Source organism: Brassica napus, chromosome A3, assembly GCF_020379485.1.
Source record: "Brassica napus cultivar Da-Ae chromosome A3, Da-Ae, whole genome shotgun sequence".
NCBI lineage: Eukaryota > Viridiplantae > Streptophyta > Magnoliopsida > Brassicales > Brassicaceae > Brassica > Brassica napus.
Window position 1 is genome coordinate 2,129,537 of NC_063436.1, and position 12,847 is coordinate 2,142,383.

Genomic DNA, 12,847 nt, shown 5'->3' on the forward strand with positions numbered 1-12,847 from the left:
AAACAGTGTTATTATCCAAAATCATTCATCAAAGCTACAAACTTTCGTAACAGCAATAGCTACTAGTTGTTAAAAGAGGTTCTTTTTCATTGATGTGTCGATATAAAGGACAAGAGACCAAACAAGTTCAACATACAAACTCAATACAGATAACGAAACAAAAGCTCGAAACTTTCCCCAATTAAAAAACCCTAAATCATCAAATCAAACGACACACATGTTCACTTATCTTTAGTAGAGACACCATACTTCTCCTGCAACTTAGCAACCTCTTCCTCATTCTTCTTCTGATCGAACTTCTTGCTCATCTTCGCGTGCTGGTAGTACAGCACAATCAGGTACCGATTCGCCACGTTGAACCCGGAGAGATGGTCCACGGCGTTCTTCGCGTCGTAGATATCCTCGTAGACGACAAAGGCAGTACCTTTCGTGTCCTTGTTGCAGCCGATGCGAATCTGGCGAATCGCGCCGTACTTGCCGAAGATATCGTACATCTCCTCGCTCGTTATGTTGAAGGGGAGGTTACGGACGTAGAGCACGCGGTTGACTTCAGGTGGGAGCCTCGTGTTTTGCTTGCGGAGACTGATTGTCGTCATAGCTTCGCCGGAGAATTCGCTAAACCGTCGCCGAGAAAAAAGAAATCTTCAATCAGAGAGGAAAACTCTATTAAAGGGGATGGAAGAAAGGGTAAAACCGTCTTTCTAAGCCCAATGGGTTAATAATTATAAGCTTGATAGTAAAGGCCCACTGAAAAAAGGAAACATGACTTGTATAATAATTGTATTCATATCCGGTATGAGTCCTAACCAAAACGAGTTAATTCAATAAAACCGGTTAAATCGGGATTGGGTTCCTATTTCTAGTTAAGGTTGGCTTTTGCTTGGGTCTCACTTTGTTATCTGAATTTGAAAGTTGGGTTTTTTTTATTAAAAACATAATTGACCAATGGAAATTAAAGTTTATTTTACTGATACTCCTGTAGATTACTAAGCTTGCTGCATTGAGAGCCAAGTTAAACTCTTTTAATGGTGATTATTCCATTTGTGTATCAAGTTACTGAATCTGCTGTGAATAATTTTATGGCAGATGGGTGAGCTTGTAGCTGACAAGCATGTTCGTTGTAGTTTACTAAGCTTGCTGCATTGTTTGTTTTTGTTTCTTCTTTTCCTTGTAGTTTTCTGTTGCGTGGGGGCTCTTGCTATCACTGGGAGTCTTCACCATGTTGATAAGGACTTACTTGGCTGGTGGTTGTGTGTAAGACAAGTCAAGTCCGGGGATTTAAATGGACGACCGGAGAAACTACCTGATGTAGACGTTAAAGCTTCTCTCTGATGATAAACACTTGTATACTTTCCTTAGTTCTTAACACACTTTCTTGTTGCTAGGTTTGCTATTCTTGTTGGGTGTTGTCGAGTCTAATCATGATAGATAGAGTTCACTGGATCAACAAAGCAAAGCTTGTCAAGTTCATCTTGGACTGTCAGGTTTGTCCTCAACATTTTGTTGCTAATTTTCTTTAAAGCTCTCATCCTTCATGATTTGATTAGGATTTGGAGAACGGAGGCATCTCAGACCGACCAGACGATGCTGTTGATATCTACCACACCTACTTTGGAGTTGCAGGTAATTACTAACTTAGTTATGTCTCTTTAAGCTCATCTTTGTTGAATCAAATCTCATTTCATCAAAAATTTGGTGCAGGGCTTTCCCTTCTTGAGTACCGTGGAGTCAAAGCAATGGATCCAGCCTACGCTTTGCCTGTTGATGTCGTCAACCGGATCATCCTCAACAAATGAAGGCAGATAATTGCACTGATATAACAGATTCGACTCCATGAAGTGTTTCTCAAGCGATGCTAACTTCTCCAGAGTGAAACCTTTTTTGCTCTGAAACTTTCCAACTTGTCTTGAAGGCTCCTTTTTACTTTTTCTTCTGGTGTTTTTGTATTTGGATTCTGTTTTCTCACCCCTTGCTTCAGTCTTGGCTAATTTGTCAACGTTCAAGATCTGTTATCTGAGTAGCAGAAGTATCATTCAGTTGTTCCTAAAGAGAGCTAACAATTTTCACTTAATGTTAGAATTTTCAGTGTTCAACAAAATCAAAATTTTCCTCAGCTTTTTTTCAAACTCTCTTTTAAGCCCTTCTGTTTGAGCCATAAGAAAGTCATGAAAGTCTTGCATTTCCGCTGTCAAGCTTGTTGTGCAAGGCACATTCCTTAGCTTGTAAACGTTCACTGGAACAAGGATTCATATAGGCTTATAGGTTCTGTAACGAGAGGTTATAGAGGTTCATAGATATAACAAGGACTCATTCAGCAGTTTAGAAGTTGTGACATGAACAAGTGGAGAAAAGCAAGACAATGGGATTAATTCGAAGATAGAAGAGTAGAGGATGGAGTTCCAGAGAAGCGAGCTCCCTGATCCGTTCCCTGAAATGACTCTCAACTAGATGATTTCTTCACGGTAAGGAGCTAAGATAAGCTTGAGATTAATTCAAAAATGTATGTAGTTACTTCAAGTCTTCAATGGTTCTTGGAATAGCTCATTCACTGTGATCTATATGGATGGTTTGGTTTTGTGTGTTTCACAAGTTTTGGTTTGTTTTTTTAGTGCATGCAGATTCTGAAGAACACAACAGGAAACAAGAGAAGGAGGTGGTGGTTGTTGTCTTGTCTAAGCTTTCTGATTTTTTAATCATCATTTTTAAGTTTATTATCATTACGTATTTTCTTGAGTCTCATAATTACTAAGATTCCTCTCATGCTACTTTCTCTTCTAGGGCCTCCTCTATTATTTGTCGTTCTTGTAATGTTCTGTGTGAAAAATATCAAGGAATTAGGTATAGGGAGAAAAGCAACAGTCGATCCACGTTTTTTTTGCTCGTGATTTCAACTTTCTATTCGGTGGAAAAGAGGCAACGTTCTGTTCAGTGTATACAAACCTTCTTTATAGTTTCTTCCTCCACATAGCTCTCGGTAATACTGATCCTCTTTCCATCATACTCATTAATGGATTCTTCTTTGTTCTTCACCAGTACTGTTGCTTCTGCAATAGTAGTCTTAACTCTTTTGAGAAAAGTTAGATTCCATCAAGAAGATAACAGAGAAGAGGATTCTCCTTCTTCTTTGTCTCCTTCAACAGTTCCTCAACCTTCTTCTTCTGACATCTGGACGCATGATGTCTTTCCCAGTTTCCGCGGGGCAGATGTCCGCAGAACCTTTCTTAGTCACATTCAGATGGAGTTCGAAAGAAAAGGAATCACTCCATTCGTTGATAATGAAATCAGAAGAGGAGAATCTATTGGTCCCGAGCTGATCAAGGCCATCAGAGAATCTAAGATTGCAATCATCTTGCTCTCTAGGAACTATGCCTCCTCAAAATGGTGTCTTGATGAACTGGTGGAGATTATGAAGTGCAGAGAAGAGTTGGGTCAAACTGTATTGGCCATTTTCTATGAAGTGGATCCATCTGATGTGAAAAAGCTAGCAGGAGATTTTGGGAGAGTCTTTAGAAAAACTTGTGCTGGTAAAACAAATGAATGCATTGAGAGATGGAGAAAAGCTTTTGCAAAAGTTGCTACAATCGCTGGCTATCACTCAGGCAGCTGGTTAGTTCCTTTTTTAATTCCCACTTTCTCCATAAATTTTTTATACAAAAGACAAAAGACATCCCACAAATTCATACTTATTTATGAATGTGCATGAATTTTAGGGATAATGAAGCGGCCATGATCAAGAAAATCGCCACTGATATTTCGAACCGTCTGAATAATTTCACACCCTCAAATGATTTCGACGGGTTAGTTGCGATGGGAGCTCGTTTGAAAAAGATGGAACCATTGTTATGCTTAGACTCAGATGAGGTGAGGATGATTGGGATTTGGGGTCCTCCTGGGATTGGGAAGACCACAATCGCTAGAGCCGCATACAGCAAACTCTCCAACAATTTTCAACTGAGTGTCTTTATGGATGATCTCAAAGCAAACTATACAAGACTGTGTTCAGATGACTACAGCTTAAAGTTGCAACTACAACAGCAATTTATGTCTCAGATAACCAACCAAAAGGATATGGTGGTTTCTCATTTGGGAGTTGCGTCAAATAGATTGAAGGACAAGAAAGTTCTTGTTGTTCTTGATGGCGTGGACCGGTCACTACAACTAGATGCGATAGCCAAAGAGCCTTGTTGGTTTGGTCCGGGGAGTCGGATTATAATCACAACACAAGATCAGAGACTCTTTAAAGCACATGGAGTCAACCTGATTTACAAGGTGGATTTTCCAACGGATGATGAGTCTCTCCAAATCTTTTGTACATATTCTTTTGGTCAAAAGTTTCCTAAAGATGGTTTTGAGGAGCTTGCTTTGGAAGTTACAAAACTTGCTGGTGAACTTCCTTTGGGGCTAAGGGTGATGGGTTCCTACTTTCGGGGAATGTCTAAGGACGAGTGGATAACTGCGCTACCAAGATTAAGAACTAGCCTTGACGCTGATATTCGAAGCATTTTGAAGTTTAGCTATGATGCTTTAGATGATGAAGATAAAGATCTATTTCTTCATATAGCCTGCTTCGTCAACTCTGAATGGATTAACAAAGCGGAAGAGTATCTTGGAAAGAAATTTTTGGAAGTGAGGCAAAGACTTAAAGTCTTAGCTAAGAAATCTCTCATATCTATTGACTGGGGAGTTATAAGGATGCATAGTTTGCTAGAAAAACTGGGTAGAGAAATTGTTTGTAAACAATCTATTCATGAGCCTGGACAGCGCCAGTTTCTATGCGACAAAGGAGACATTTCTGAAGTACTGACTGGTGATGCAACCGTAAGTGTCTTTCATTGCATTTTTTTTTTGTCAACTTGTCTTTCATTGCATTACTCCCTGGAAATTTTAGTTTGTTTGATAACTGACAAACTCTAGTTTTTTGTTTGTTCCTTTATTTCAGGGTAGTACAAGTGTCATAGGCATAAAGTTAGAGTACGGCAGAGAGGATGAAGAAATAGATATAAGTGAGAAAGCCTTTGAAGGAATGTCAAATCTCCAATTCTTAAAAGTCTACGGTTATCGCGATTCACTGCAATTAACTGGAGGTCTGAGCTATATATCTCATAAACTTCGATTACTACACTGGAAGTATTTTCCAGTGACATGTTTTCCTTGGACTGTAAACTTGGAGTTCCTTGTCGAAGTAATCATGCCTCACAGCAAACTTGAGAAGTTGTGGGGAGGAATTAAAGTAAGTTGTTTTTTATTTATTTCACTTTCTTTCAAATCTAGTATTTGTATATTTTAGAGTTTGAAAAATCTGGTATTGTCACACCCGTTTATGAAAGACCTGTTTGTTTCACCATCAAGTTTTGTTCGTTTAGACTTTAAATTACAAGTCTTATCAATGGTTTATCTGGATGAATTTTATAAATTTAGGTTTAGTTTTAAAATCAACTAGCTGAACCAAATTGAACCATTTGGACGGAGATGATTGGGTCAAAATAGTATAATGTCTACTATATCTCTAATATAATTCACAAATTAAACTTAATATCATTTTGTCACTTATGAAAAATTGACAAAACTGCAAAAATAATTTTTTTCCACCAAAACCGCCAAAACACATTTTTCGTCAAAAAAAAAAATTCATTTTTCCGCCAAAACCACAAAATATATTTATTTTAAAACGCAAAAACATATTTTCCACCAAAAACGCAAAAATACATCTTCCCGCTAAAATCAAAACATACATTTTCTGCCAAAATCACAAAAACGCATTTTTCTGCCAGAAAACACAAAACCGCATTTTTTCCACCAAAAACATAAAAAAAAAAAAAAAGAAATTTTCTGCTAAAGACGCAAAAACACTTTTTCGCCAGTAGGCAAAACGTAAAAACGAATTTTCCCACCAAAAATACAAAAAAAAAAAAAACTTTTTCTACCAAAACCATAAAAAAAACACATTTTCCCGCCAAAACGTAAAATCATTTTTTCCGCCAAAATCGCAAAAAAATGTTTTTTCCGCAAAAATGTATTTTCCCGCCAAAACCGCATAAACGATTTTTCCCGCCATAAACGCAAATAATACATTTTCTCGCCAAAACCGCAAAATATAGTTTTCCATCAAAAACTTAAAAAAGCATTTTTTCGCCAAAATGGCAAATTTCCTGCTAAAACGTAAAAATGTATTTTTCTGCCAAAACCCGAAGAATATTTTTTTTCCGCCAAAACGCAAAAACACAAATACGTATTTTTCCGCCAAAAACGCAGAAACACATTTTCTCGTTAAAATCGCAAAATCAAATTTCTTGCCAAAATCATGAATATGTATTTTCTGCTAAAACTGTAACATTATATTTTCCGTCAAAATCATATTTTAAAATAATTATATTTTAGACTAGATAATAAAAGTTAATATAGTTAAAATTAATATCAAATATATAATCAAAATAATGGTATTTTAGTAATTTATTATTTACTAAATTCTTTTGCATGGAAATAAAAATAAAGAAACAACACATAAGTATTTAGATGATTCATCTAGATGAATCTTTTGGATGGACAAACAAATAGTTCTATAAAATCTGGATGGATTGATCAGTTGGATGGAGATAGAGATGGTGAAACAAAGGCCCCAATTTTTTTTTTTTTTTTAAGTTCTGTTTCATTACTAGAGTGTATAGAACAACAATGTTTTAATGTTTTTTTTGTTATTTGTCTGTACAGTCGCTTCGAAGTCTCAAGAGGATGGATTTGAGCGATTCTGTAAACCTGAAGGAGCTTCCTGAACTCTCAACTGCCACTAACCTTGAGAAACTGAATCTACGTAATTGCTCTAGTCTAATCAAACTCCCTTCCTTGAATGGAAATAGTCTGGAGGAATTAGATATCGGTGGATGCTCAAGTCTTGTGGAGTTTCCCTCCTTTATTGGGAATACCGTTAATCTCCGAATATTGGATCTTCGTTACTGCTCGAGTCTAATCAGTCTCCCTTCCCTGAGTGGAAATAGTCTGGAGAAACTAGAAATCAGTGGATGCTCAAGTCTTGTGGAGTTTCCCTCCTGTAATGGGAATGCAGTTAATCTCCGAGAATTGGATCTCAGTAGTTTCCCAAATATATTGGAGCTCCCTTCCTACGTTGGGAATGCCACCAACTTGGAGAAGTTGGATCTTAGTAATTGCTTGAATCTGGTGGAACTTCCTGTCTCTCTTGGAAACCTTCAGAAGTTGCAGAGACTGATACTAAAAGGATGTAGTAAGCTAGAGGCTCTTCCAACAAACGTCATCTTGGAATCTTTGAAGAAACTTGATCTCGCTGGATGCTCAAGTCTTGATCTCGCTGGATGCTCCATCATCGGAAATGCTGTCAATCTCCGAGAATTGGATATAAGTAGTCTACCCCAATTGTTGGAGCTCCCTTCCATTATTGGGAAGGCCACCAACTTGGAGAAGTTGGACCTTAGATTTTGTTCAAACCTGGTGGAACTTCCTCTCTCTCTTGGAAACCTTCAGAAGCTGCAGCGGCTGATATTAAAAGGATGCAGTAAGCTAGAGGTTCTTCCCGCCAACATCAACTTGGAATCTTTGAATGTACTTAATCTTTGTGATTGCTCCATGTTGACACGTTTTCCCCAGGTCTCCACGAACATTATATTTCTCGACCTCATAGGAACTGCAATAGAACAAGTGCCTCCCTCGATCACGTCATGGCCTCGTCTTGAAGAGTTGAAGATGTCATGCTTTGAAAACCTTCAGGAATTACCTCATGCTCTTGAAAGAATCACAGAACTGTGTTTGACCGACACAAAGATACAAGAGGTTCCTCCGTGGGTCAAGAAAATGTCTAGTCTGAATAGGTTCGTGCTCATGGGATGCCGAAAGTTGGTATCAGTCCCACCGATTTCAGATTCCATAAGTTCCGTAGATGCAAGTGACTGCGAGTCCCTGGAGATACTAGAGTGCTCCTTTCCCAATCCAAAAGTTCGGCTCAACTTCGCCAACTGCTTCAAACTGAACCAAGAGGCGAGAGACCTCATCATCCAGAATAGTTGTAGATATGCAGTCTTACCAGGTGGAGAAGTGCCTGAATACTTCACTCACCGAGCTACTGGTGGAGGTCCATTGACAATCAAGTTGAATGAAAACCCTCTTCCCAAATCCATGAGATTTATAGCATGCATCTTGCTGGTTGATAAAGGTGACCACGACGCTTGCTTTGAAGAGAAATCGACGGAAGTGTTTTGTCAGTATAATGATAGCATGCATATGCTACATCCGGCTTTGGCAGAGCATCTGTACATATTTCGAGTCAAAGCGGAGGTTACATCCAGCGAGCTTCGCTCTGACTTCAAGTTGAAAAGTGATGACGTTTGGAAGATTGGAGAATGTGGGCTAGTCCAAGACTTGGAGATCCCTTGATATTTGAAGATTGGAAAGGGATGATCTTCAGAGGTTCTGGTACGTTCTTCTGAAAGAAAAGAGCTATGTTGATGAGCTAGAACATGATGTTCCCAAAACCCTGAACGCGTTCCAAAGGTATTTACAACTCTTGTAGTTTTTGTCTTGAAAAGTTGATGGTTGCTATGAAATGAAATGTGATCCTTTCCTAAACAAAAAATGGATGTATCTGAAACGCAAATTTAGATGAGGAGAGATCATTGTGCGGCATAAAGCATGTGTTGATGGAGAGAAGAACAGCCGAGTTGAAACGAATGACAATACGCAGAGCCTTTGGTACACTAATAAGTAACACTTGTTTGTTTGTACAGTTGTACTGGTCTGTTGCTTGATACTGTCATGTTGCAGTTTGTTAGAGCGATGTGCACAATTTTTATTTAACTCATATCTTAATCTTTTTTATCGTTGAAAACTTAATCCAACGTCTAAGGATCAGAGAGCAAATAAAAAAGGTTTGTACTTTGTAGTAACTGTTGATATGTAACCTGAGCTGTAATCGCCCAGATAACTGTAGTAACTGTTGAAGTGCTGTTCCTCGGAACTTAGTTATCTGGAAGAACAATATAACATACTTTAAACCAAGCTAATTTTACAGAACTAACAAATATCGTTGGCTCCACTCTTATTATCTCTTACCTTACGCAGCTGTTCGTTTCTAGGACTTGGGACACGATGTAATGACTATGATTCAACATTATGCTGTATACCCATGTAAGAAAGATACCTCCCTCCCACCACGTTCCCTGTTAAAAAAAAAAGGTTGCAAGTGTGTTAGGACCAGAGCACCAAGAATGGTCTCGATCATTATCATGAGCCATATATCAAACGAAAGAAGCACATCAGGATTTTGAAGATTTAATTTATTATCAATTAGTAAGAACTTACGATTTCAAATGCTCTGTTACACACAAGTCCATGTACATTGCATACGGATATTAGTAAATGAAGATGATGTTAATCAATGAATTTCGATATGCAAATAATCTGACAAAATAGGGTTGTTGTTTTAGATCAAAGCTTGTGCCAGTCAGTATTCATTGGCTTCTTTACAACTTGAAAAGGTCGCATCATGCTGTGTTGTGTTTAAAGAGTGTTCCAATGCAAATTAACCGAACCAACTTATAATAATTTAAGTCCCATGGACTATAATTTAACAAAAAATAGATAGGGGGTTAAATCGAAAAATATTAAAACAATAACCCATATTGTGCAATTAGTTCCTTTTTCCATAAAACCTAATACGTTCCGACATCGAAGGTGGGTTTTAGTTCAGCTGTTCTGTCTTCCTTTCTGCCAAGTTTGTTATCGAGCCGAGTCCTCTTCAATGGAGTCTCAAGAGGGTATTGAAGCAGAGTTCGAATCGTATCTAAACAACGAACATGATCAGCAGAGACCATCATCGGACGGCTGCAAACAAGTCCCGTGGCTGAACTGGGAAGAGTGGGACTCCGTCAGAGAGTCTCTCTTCTCTTCTTCTCCTGATAGATTCGCTTTTGCCCTGCAAAGGGTATGTCTAAAGTTTTGATTTTTATATAGAAACTGTTTAGTAAAGCTTATTGCTTTAGACTCTAGGAGCTTAATAGAAGTTGAGATTCCTGTAAAGTTTGGATTTTTACATGAAACTGTTTATTAAAGCTTAGTCCTTTAGACCCAAGGAGCTTAATGGAAGTTACAGATTCCTCTAAATTTTGGATTTTTATATGGAATTGAGCTTAATCAAAGTTGAGATTCCTGTAAAGTTTTGAGTTTTATATGAAAATGAGCTTAATGGAAGTTGAGATTCCTGTAAAGTTTGGATTTTTATATGAAAATATTTATTAGAGCTTACTGCTTTAGACCCAAGGAGCTTAATTGAAGTTGAGATTCCTGTAAAGTTTTCATTTTTATATGAATCAGTTTATTAAAGCTTACTCCTTTGGACCCAACGAGCTTAATTGAAGTTAGAGATTCTTGAAACAGTTTTGATTTTTATATGAAACTGTTTGTTAAAGCTTATTGCTTTAGACCCAATGAGCTTAATTGAAGTTGAGATTCCTGTAAAGTTTTGATTTTTATATATTTTTTAATCAAATCTCTTTCGTGGTTGTTTCAGGTTAGGACATGGAGAAGTAGAGGGTCTATTCCAGGGCCTGTGGATGTTACTTGCACCCTTCTTGAAATCCAGCTCAAAGATGGCTTTATTGAGTTAGTAGTCTCTATGATCTTCTTGTGGTCATTTTCATAAACATTTTTTGGATGTTTATTTATTTTCTTTTATTGTGATTGAAAAAGGCGAGAGGAGCAACCAGCAGATGCATTGTACTCAGAGCATTTACTTCAGATGCTGTATACAATGGGAATACTCAGGTGACTATGAGTTTTCTACTCTTCTTGATATGTTTTGGTTTGTTTGACTAACGTCTTTTATGTTTGAAGACTTGTGAACTGTCTCATAGAGAAGACAAGGAAGAGGGACGAAGTCTCAATTGCGGTTGCAGCTAGAGCAATGGGTATCCCACGTAAATTGATCGATCTTCGTCATGGTAAGAATCTTTAGAGTTGCCTTTCCTTGGCTGTTTTACTTTTAACTTTTGGATGCTGCTTTGTGCTTATACTTGATTTGATTGTAGAGGGCTCTCACCGTGAGCTCCCTTCTCTCCTTGTGCTCCGAGATGCTTCATATGAGGTAAAGTTTCTTACTTCTTAATTCTATTTTGGCGTTTTACATGAAGGTATTGTTTCTGTTATATCACAAAATTTGTTCTTAAGAACAGTTGATTTAGCATGCTTCCTTGGTTCATTGTAGGCACTTGAATGGTTGAAATCTTTTTATTGGGTTCCTCAAAAGGCACAAATTCCATTGAAGAGAGATGGAACTGCTAGCATCAGAAGAGAAGTCAAATCCAAACTAAGGAAACTTTCTTTCTGCTTCCAACTTAAGCAGAATCCTCAATATGATTCCCCTTTGGTCAAAGAAAAATGTAAGACATCTGAATTTAAATCTCAGTTTCATTCCTTTGTTTCACATTGCTTTTTTTGTAATTTTGTGTGTGTTTCAGGTTCTAATAAAAGGACAAGGAAGATTGTGAGCAGCCTTGTTGAGCTATACCCTTCCTTCTCAGCAGAGATCTCATCTGTGCTGCTTGAGTTCTTACTCAAGGCCTTAGATTCTTCAAAGTCGGCAGAACTTGAGAATCAGTCTGGCCAAGATATCAGGGTCTTTCTAGATGTATGGAAGCCTGTAATCATGGTGTTATCCAACAGAGAACCTGAGTTGCTTTTGACTCTACTCAAGTCAGTTCTTGATATGATCCAAAATAATGAACAGAGAAGATATGAAACAGGTAACTATTGGTTTGTCCTAAATGGTTGTTGCCAGATTGTTATTAACGTTCTTAAGTTGCTTTGTTGTTTTCTCAGATGTGAATCTTACAGATAAGTCAGCAGAAGAAGTTTCTCAAGCTACGCAGCTCCCTTACTTGTTTGCATGGCTTGTGGGTCTTCTCACTGTGTCAAAGCACTTTCAGAGGAACAGTTCTCTAGAAGCGACACCACCAAGCGCTTTCCTTATGGAACTTATACGCAAATGTCTGCTGCTAGGAGCCTTGGGACATGAGCTGGTTTTGAAATCAGGTTGTGTGCTTGGGGATATTGTGGGAGGGCGTGTCTTGAAGGAGAAGCTCAAAAGCCTCCCTCTCGTTGATAAAAGCTCCACAAGTGTTCCATCAAAGCCGAGTTCTCCTACGACGCTCCTTGAGCAACAAGAGAAGAATCTAAGAAGTGCAGGCAAGAGACTTGAGTCTGTCAAACTTCAGCTCTCAAAGAAGAAAGGAAATGAGACGGAGAAAGCTAATAAGAGATGGAGAAAGGCGAGAACATGGAGCACTTGTCCAATTGGTATGTTGCCTCGGATCATTGGATCTTCCGGACGTTTACCTCTTCTGGACAACCTGGATGCTCATATGATCTCAAAACAAGCACAAGGGAACAACAATGTGAAAAGAGTAGCAGAGTGCAGTACTCAGCAGTTGGAGAACTCAGCATTCAAGAGAGCAAGGAAGAGTACAGAGGATCTCAGCTCAAATGAAGCGACATTGGAAGCACATGAGGAAGAAGCTGAGATGGATAAAGCACAGACAGATGAGGAAACTGAAAGTGAATCAGAAGGGAATCTGATGTTGGAGGATGAAGAGGAGGGTATAGGCTACCTTAGGATAGGTGATGTGTGGAAAAGAGTAAAAGATGGAGAGCAATTGGTAATGGCTTCTCAAGTTAAAATTTGTGTTTGATTGAAATTTTTTGATAGTCTTCCAAGCATTTACTATTAAACCTTTATTTTAATGTGACATCCTTTTTAAGAAAATAGTTTATATTATAGTTGATCAATTTTTACAATTATATAGTGGCATACAGATAAGATAATAGTTCA

General features: G+C 38.1%; 4 protein-coding genes across 5 annotated transcripts; 3 read left to right on the forward strand and 1 right to left on the reverse strand.

Moving 5' to 3' along the window:
• Positions 1–63: 63 nt before the first annotated feature.
• On the reverse strand, positions 64–690 carry LOC106419798 (splicing factor 3B subunit 6-like protein). Its single transcript, XM_013860629.3, has one exon. The coding sequence runs from the start codon at positions 594–596 to the stop codon at positions 222–224; it is 375 nt and encodes a 124-aa protein (XP_013716083.1). The 5' UTR covers positions 597–690; the 3' UTR covers positions 64–221.
• A 215-nt stretch (positions 691–905) lies between these two features.
• On the forward strand, positions 906–2,722 carry LOC106420084 (geranylgeranyl transferase type-2 subunit beta 1-like). Its single transcript, XM_048769736.1, has 3 exons — positions 906–1,484; positions 1,548–1,623; positions 1,702–2,722. The coding sequence occupies exons 1-3, from the start codon at positions 1,422–1,424 to the stop codon at positions 1,794–1,796; spliced, it is 234 nt and encodes a 77-aa protein (XP_048625693.1). The 5' UTR covers positions 906–1,421; the 3' UTR covers positions 1,797–2,722.
• Positions 2,723–2,757: 35 nt separating this feature from the next.
• Positions 2,758–8,856, forward strand: LOC106420217 (probable disease resistance protein RPP1). 2 transcript variants are annotated; one of them, XR_001283932.3, is made up of 5 exons: positions 2,758–3,606; positions 3,711–4,818; positions 4,940–5,230; positions 6,709–8,517; positions 8,626–8,856. XR_001283932.3 is itself a non-coding variant. In XM_013861068.3 (4 exons), exons 1-4 carry the CDS (start codon positions 3,008–3,010, stop codon positions 8,398–8,400), a joined length of 3,690 nt encoding a protein of 1,229 aa, XP_013716522.2. In that variant the 5' UTR covers positions 2,758–3,007; the 3' UTR covers positions 8,401–8,856. The 2 variants fall into 2 exon arrangements, 1 of the variants encoding a protein (XP_013716522.2); XM_013861068.3 differs by having other exon boundaries at positions 6,709–8,856.
• An 835-nt stretch (positions 8,857–9,691) lies between these two features.
• Positions 9,692–12,793, forward strand: LOC106420218. Its single transcript, XM_013861069.3, has 8 exons — positions 9,692–9,946; positions 10,532–10,623; positions 10,711–10,785; positions 10,855–10,961; positions 11,049–11,104; positions 11,225–11,399; positions 11,478–11,762; positions 11,839–12,793. The coding sequence occupies exons 1-8, from the start codon at positions 9,764–9,766 to the stop codon at positions 12,705–12,707; spliced, it is 1,842 nt and encodes a 613-aa protein (XP_013716523.2). The 5' UTR covers positions 9,692–9,763; the 3' UTR covers positions 12,708–12,793.
• Positions 12,794–12,847: the final 54 nt, after the last annotated feature.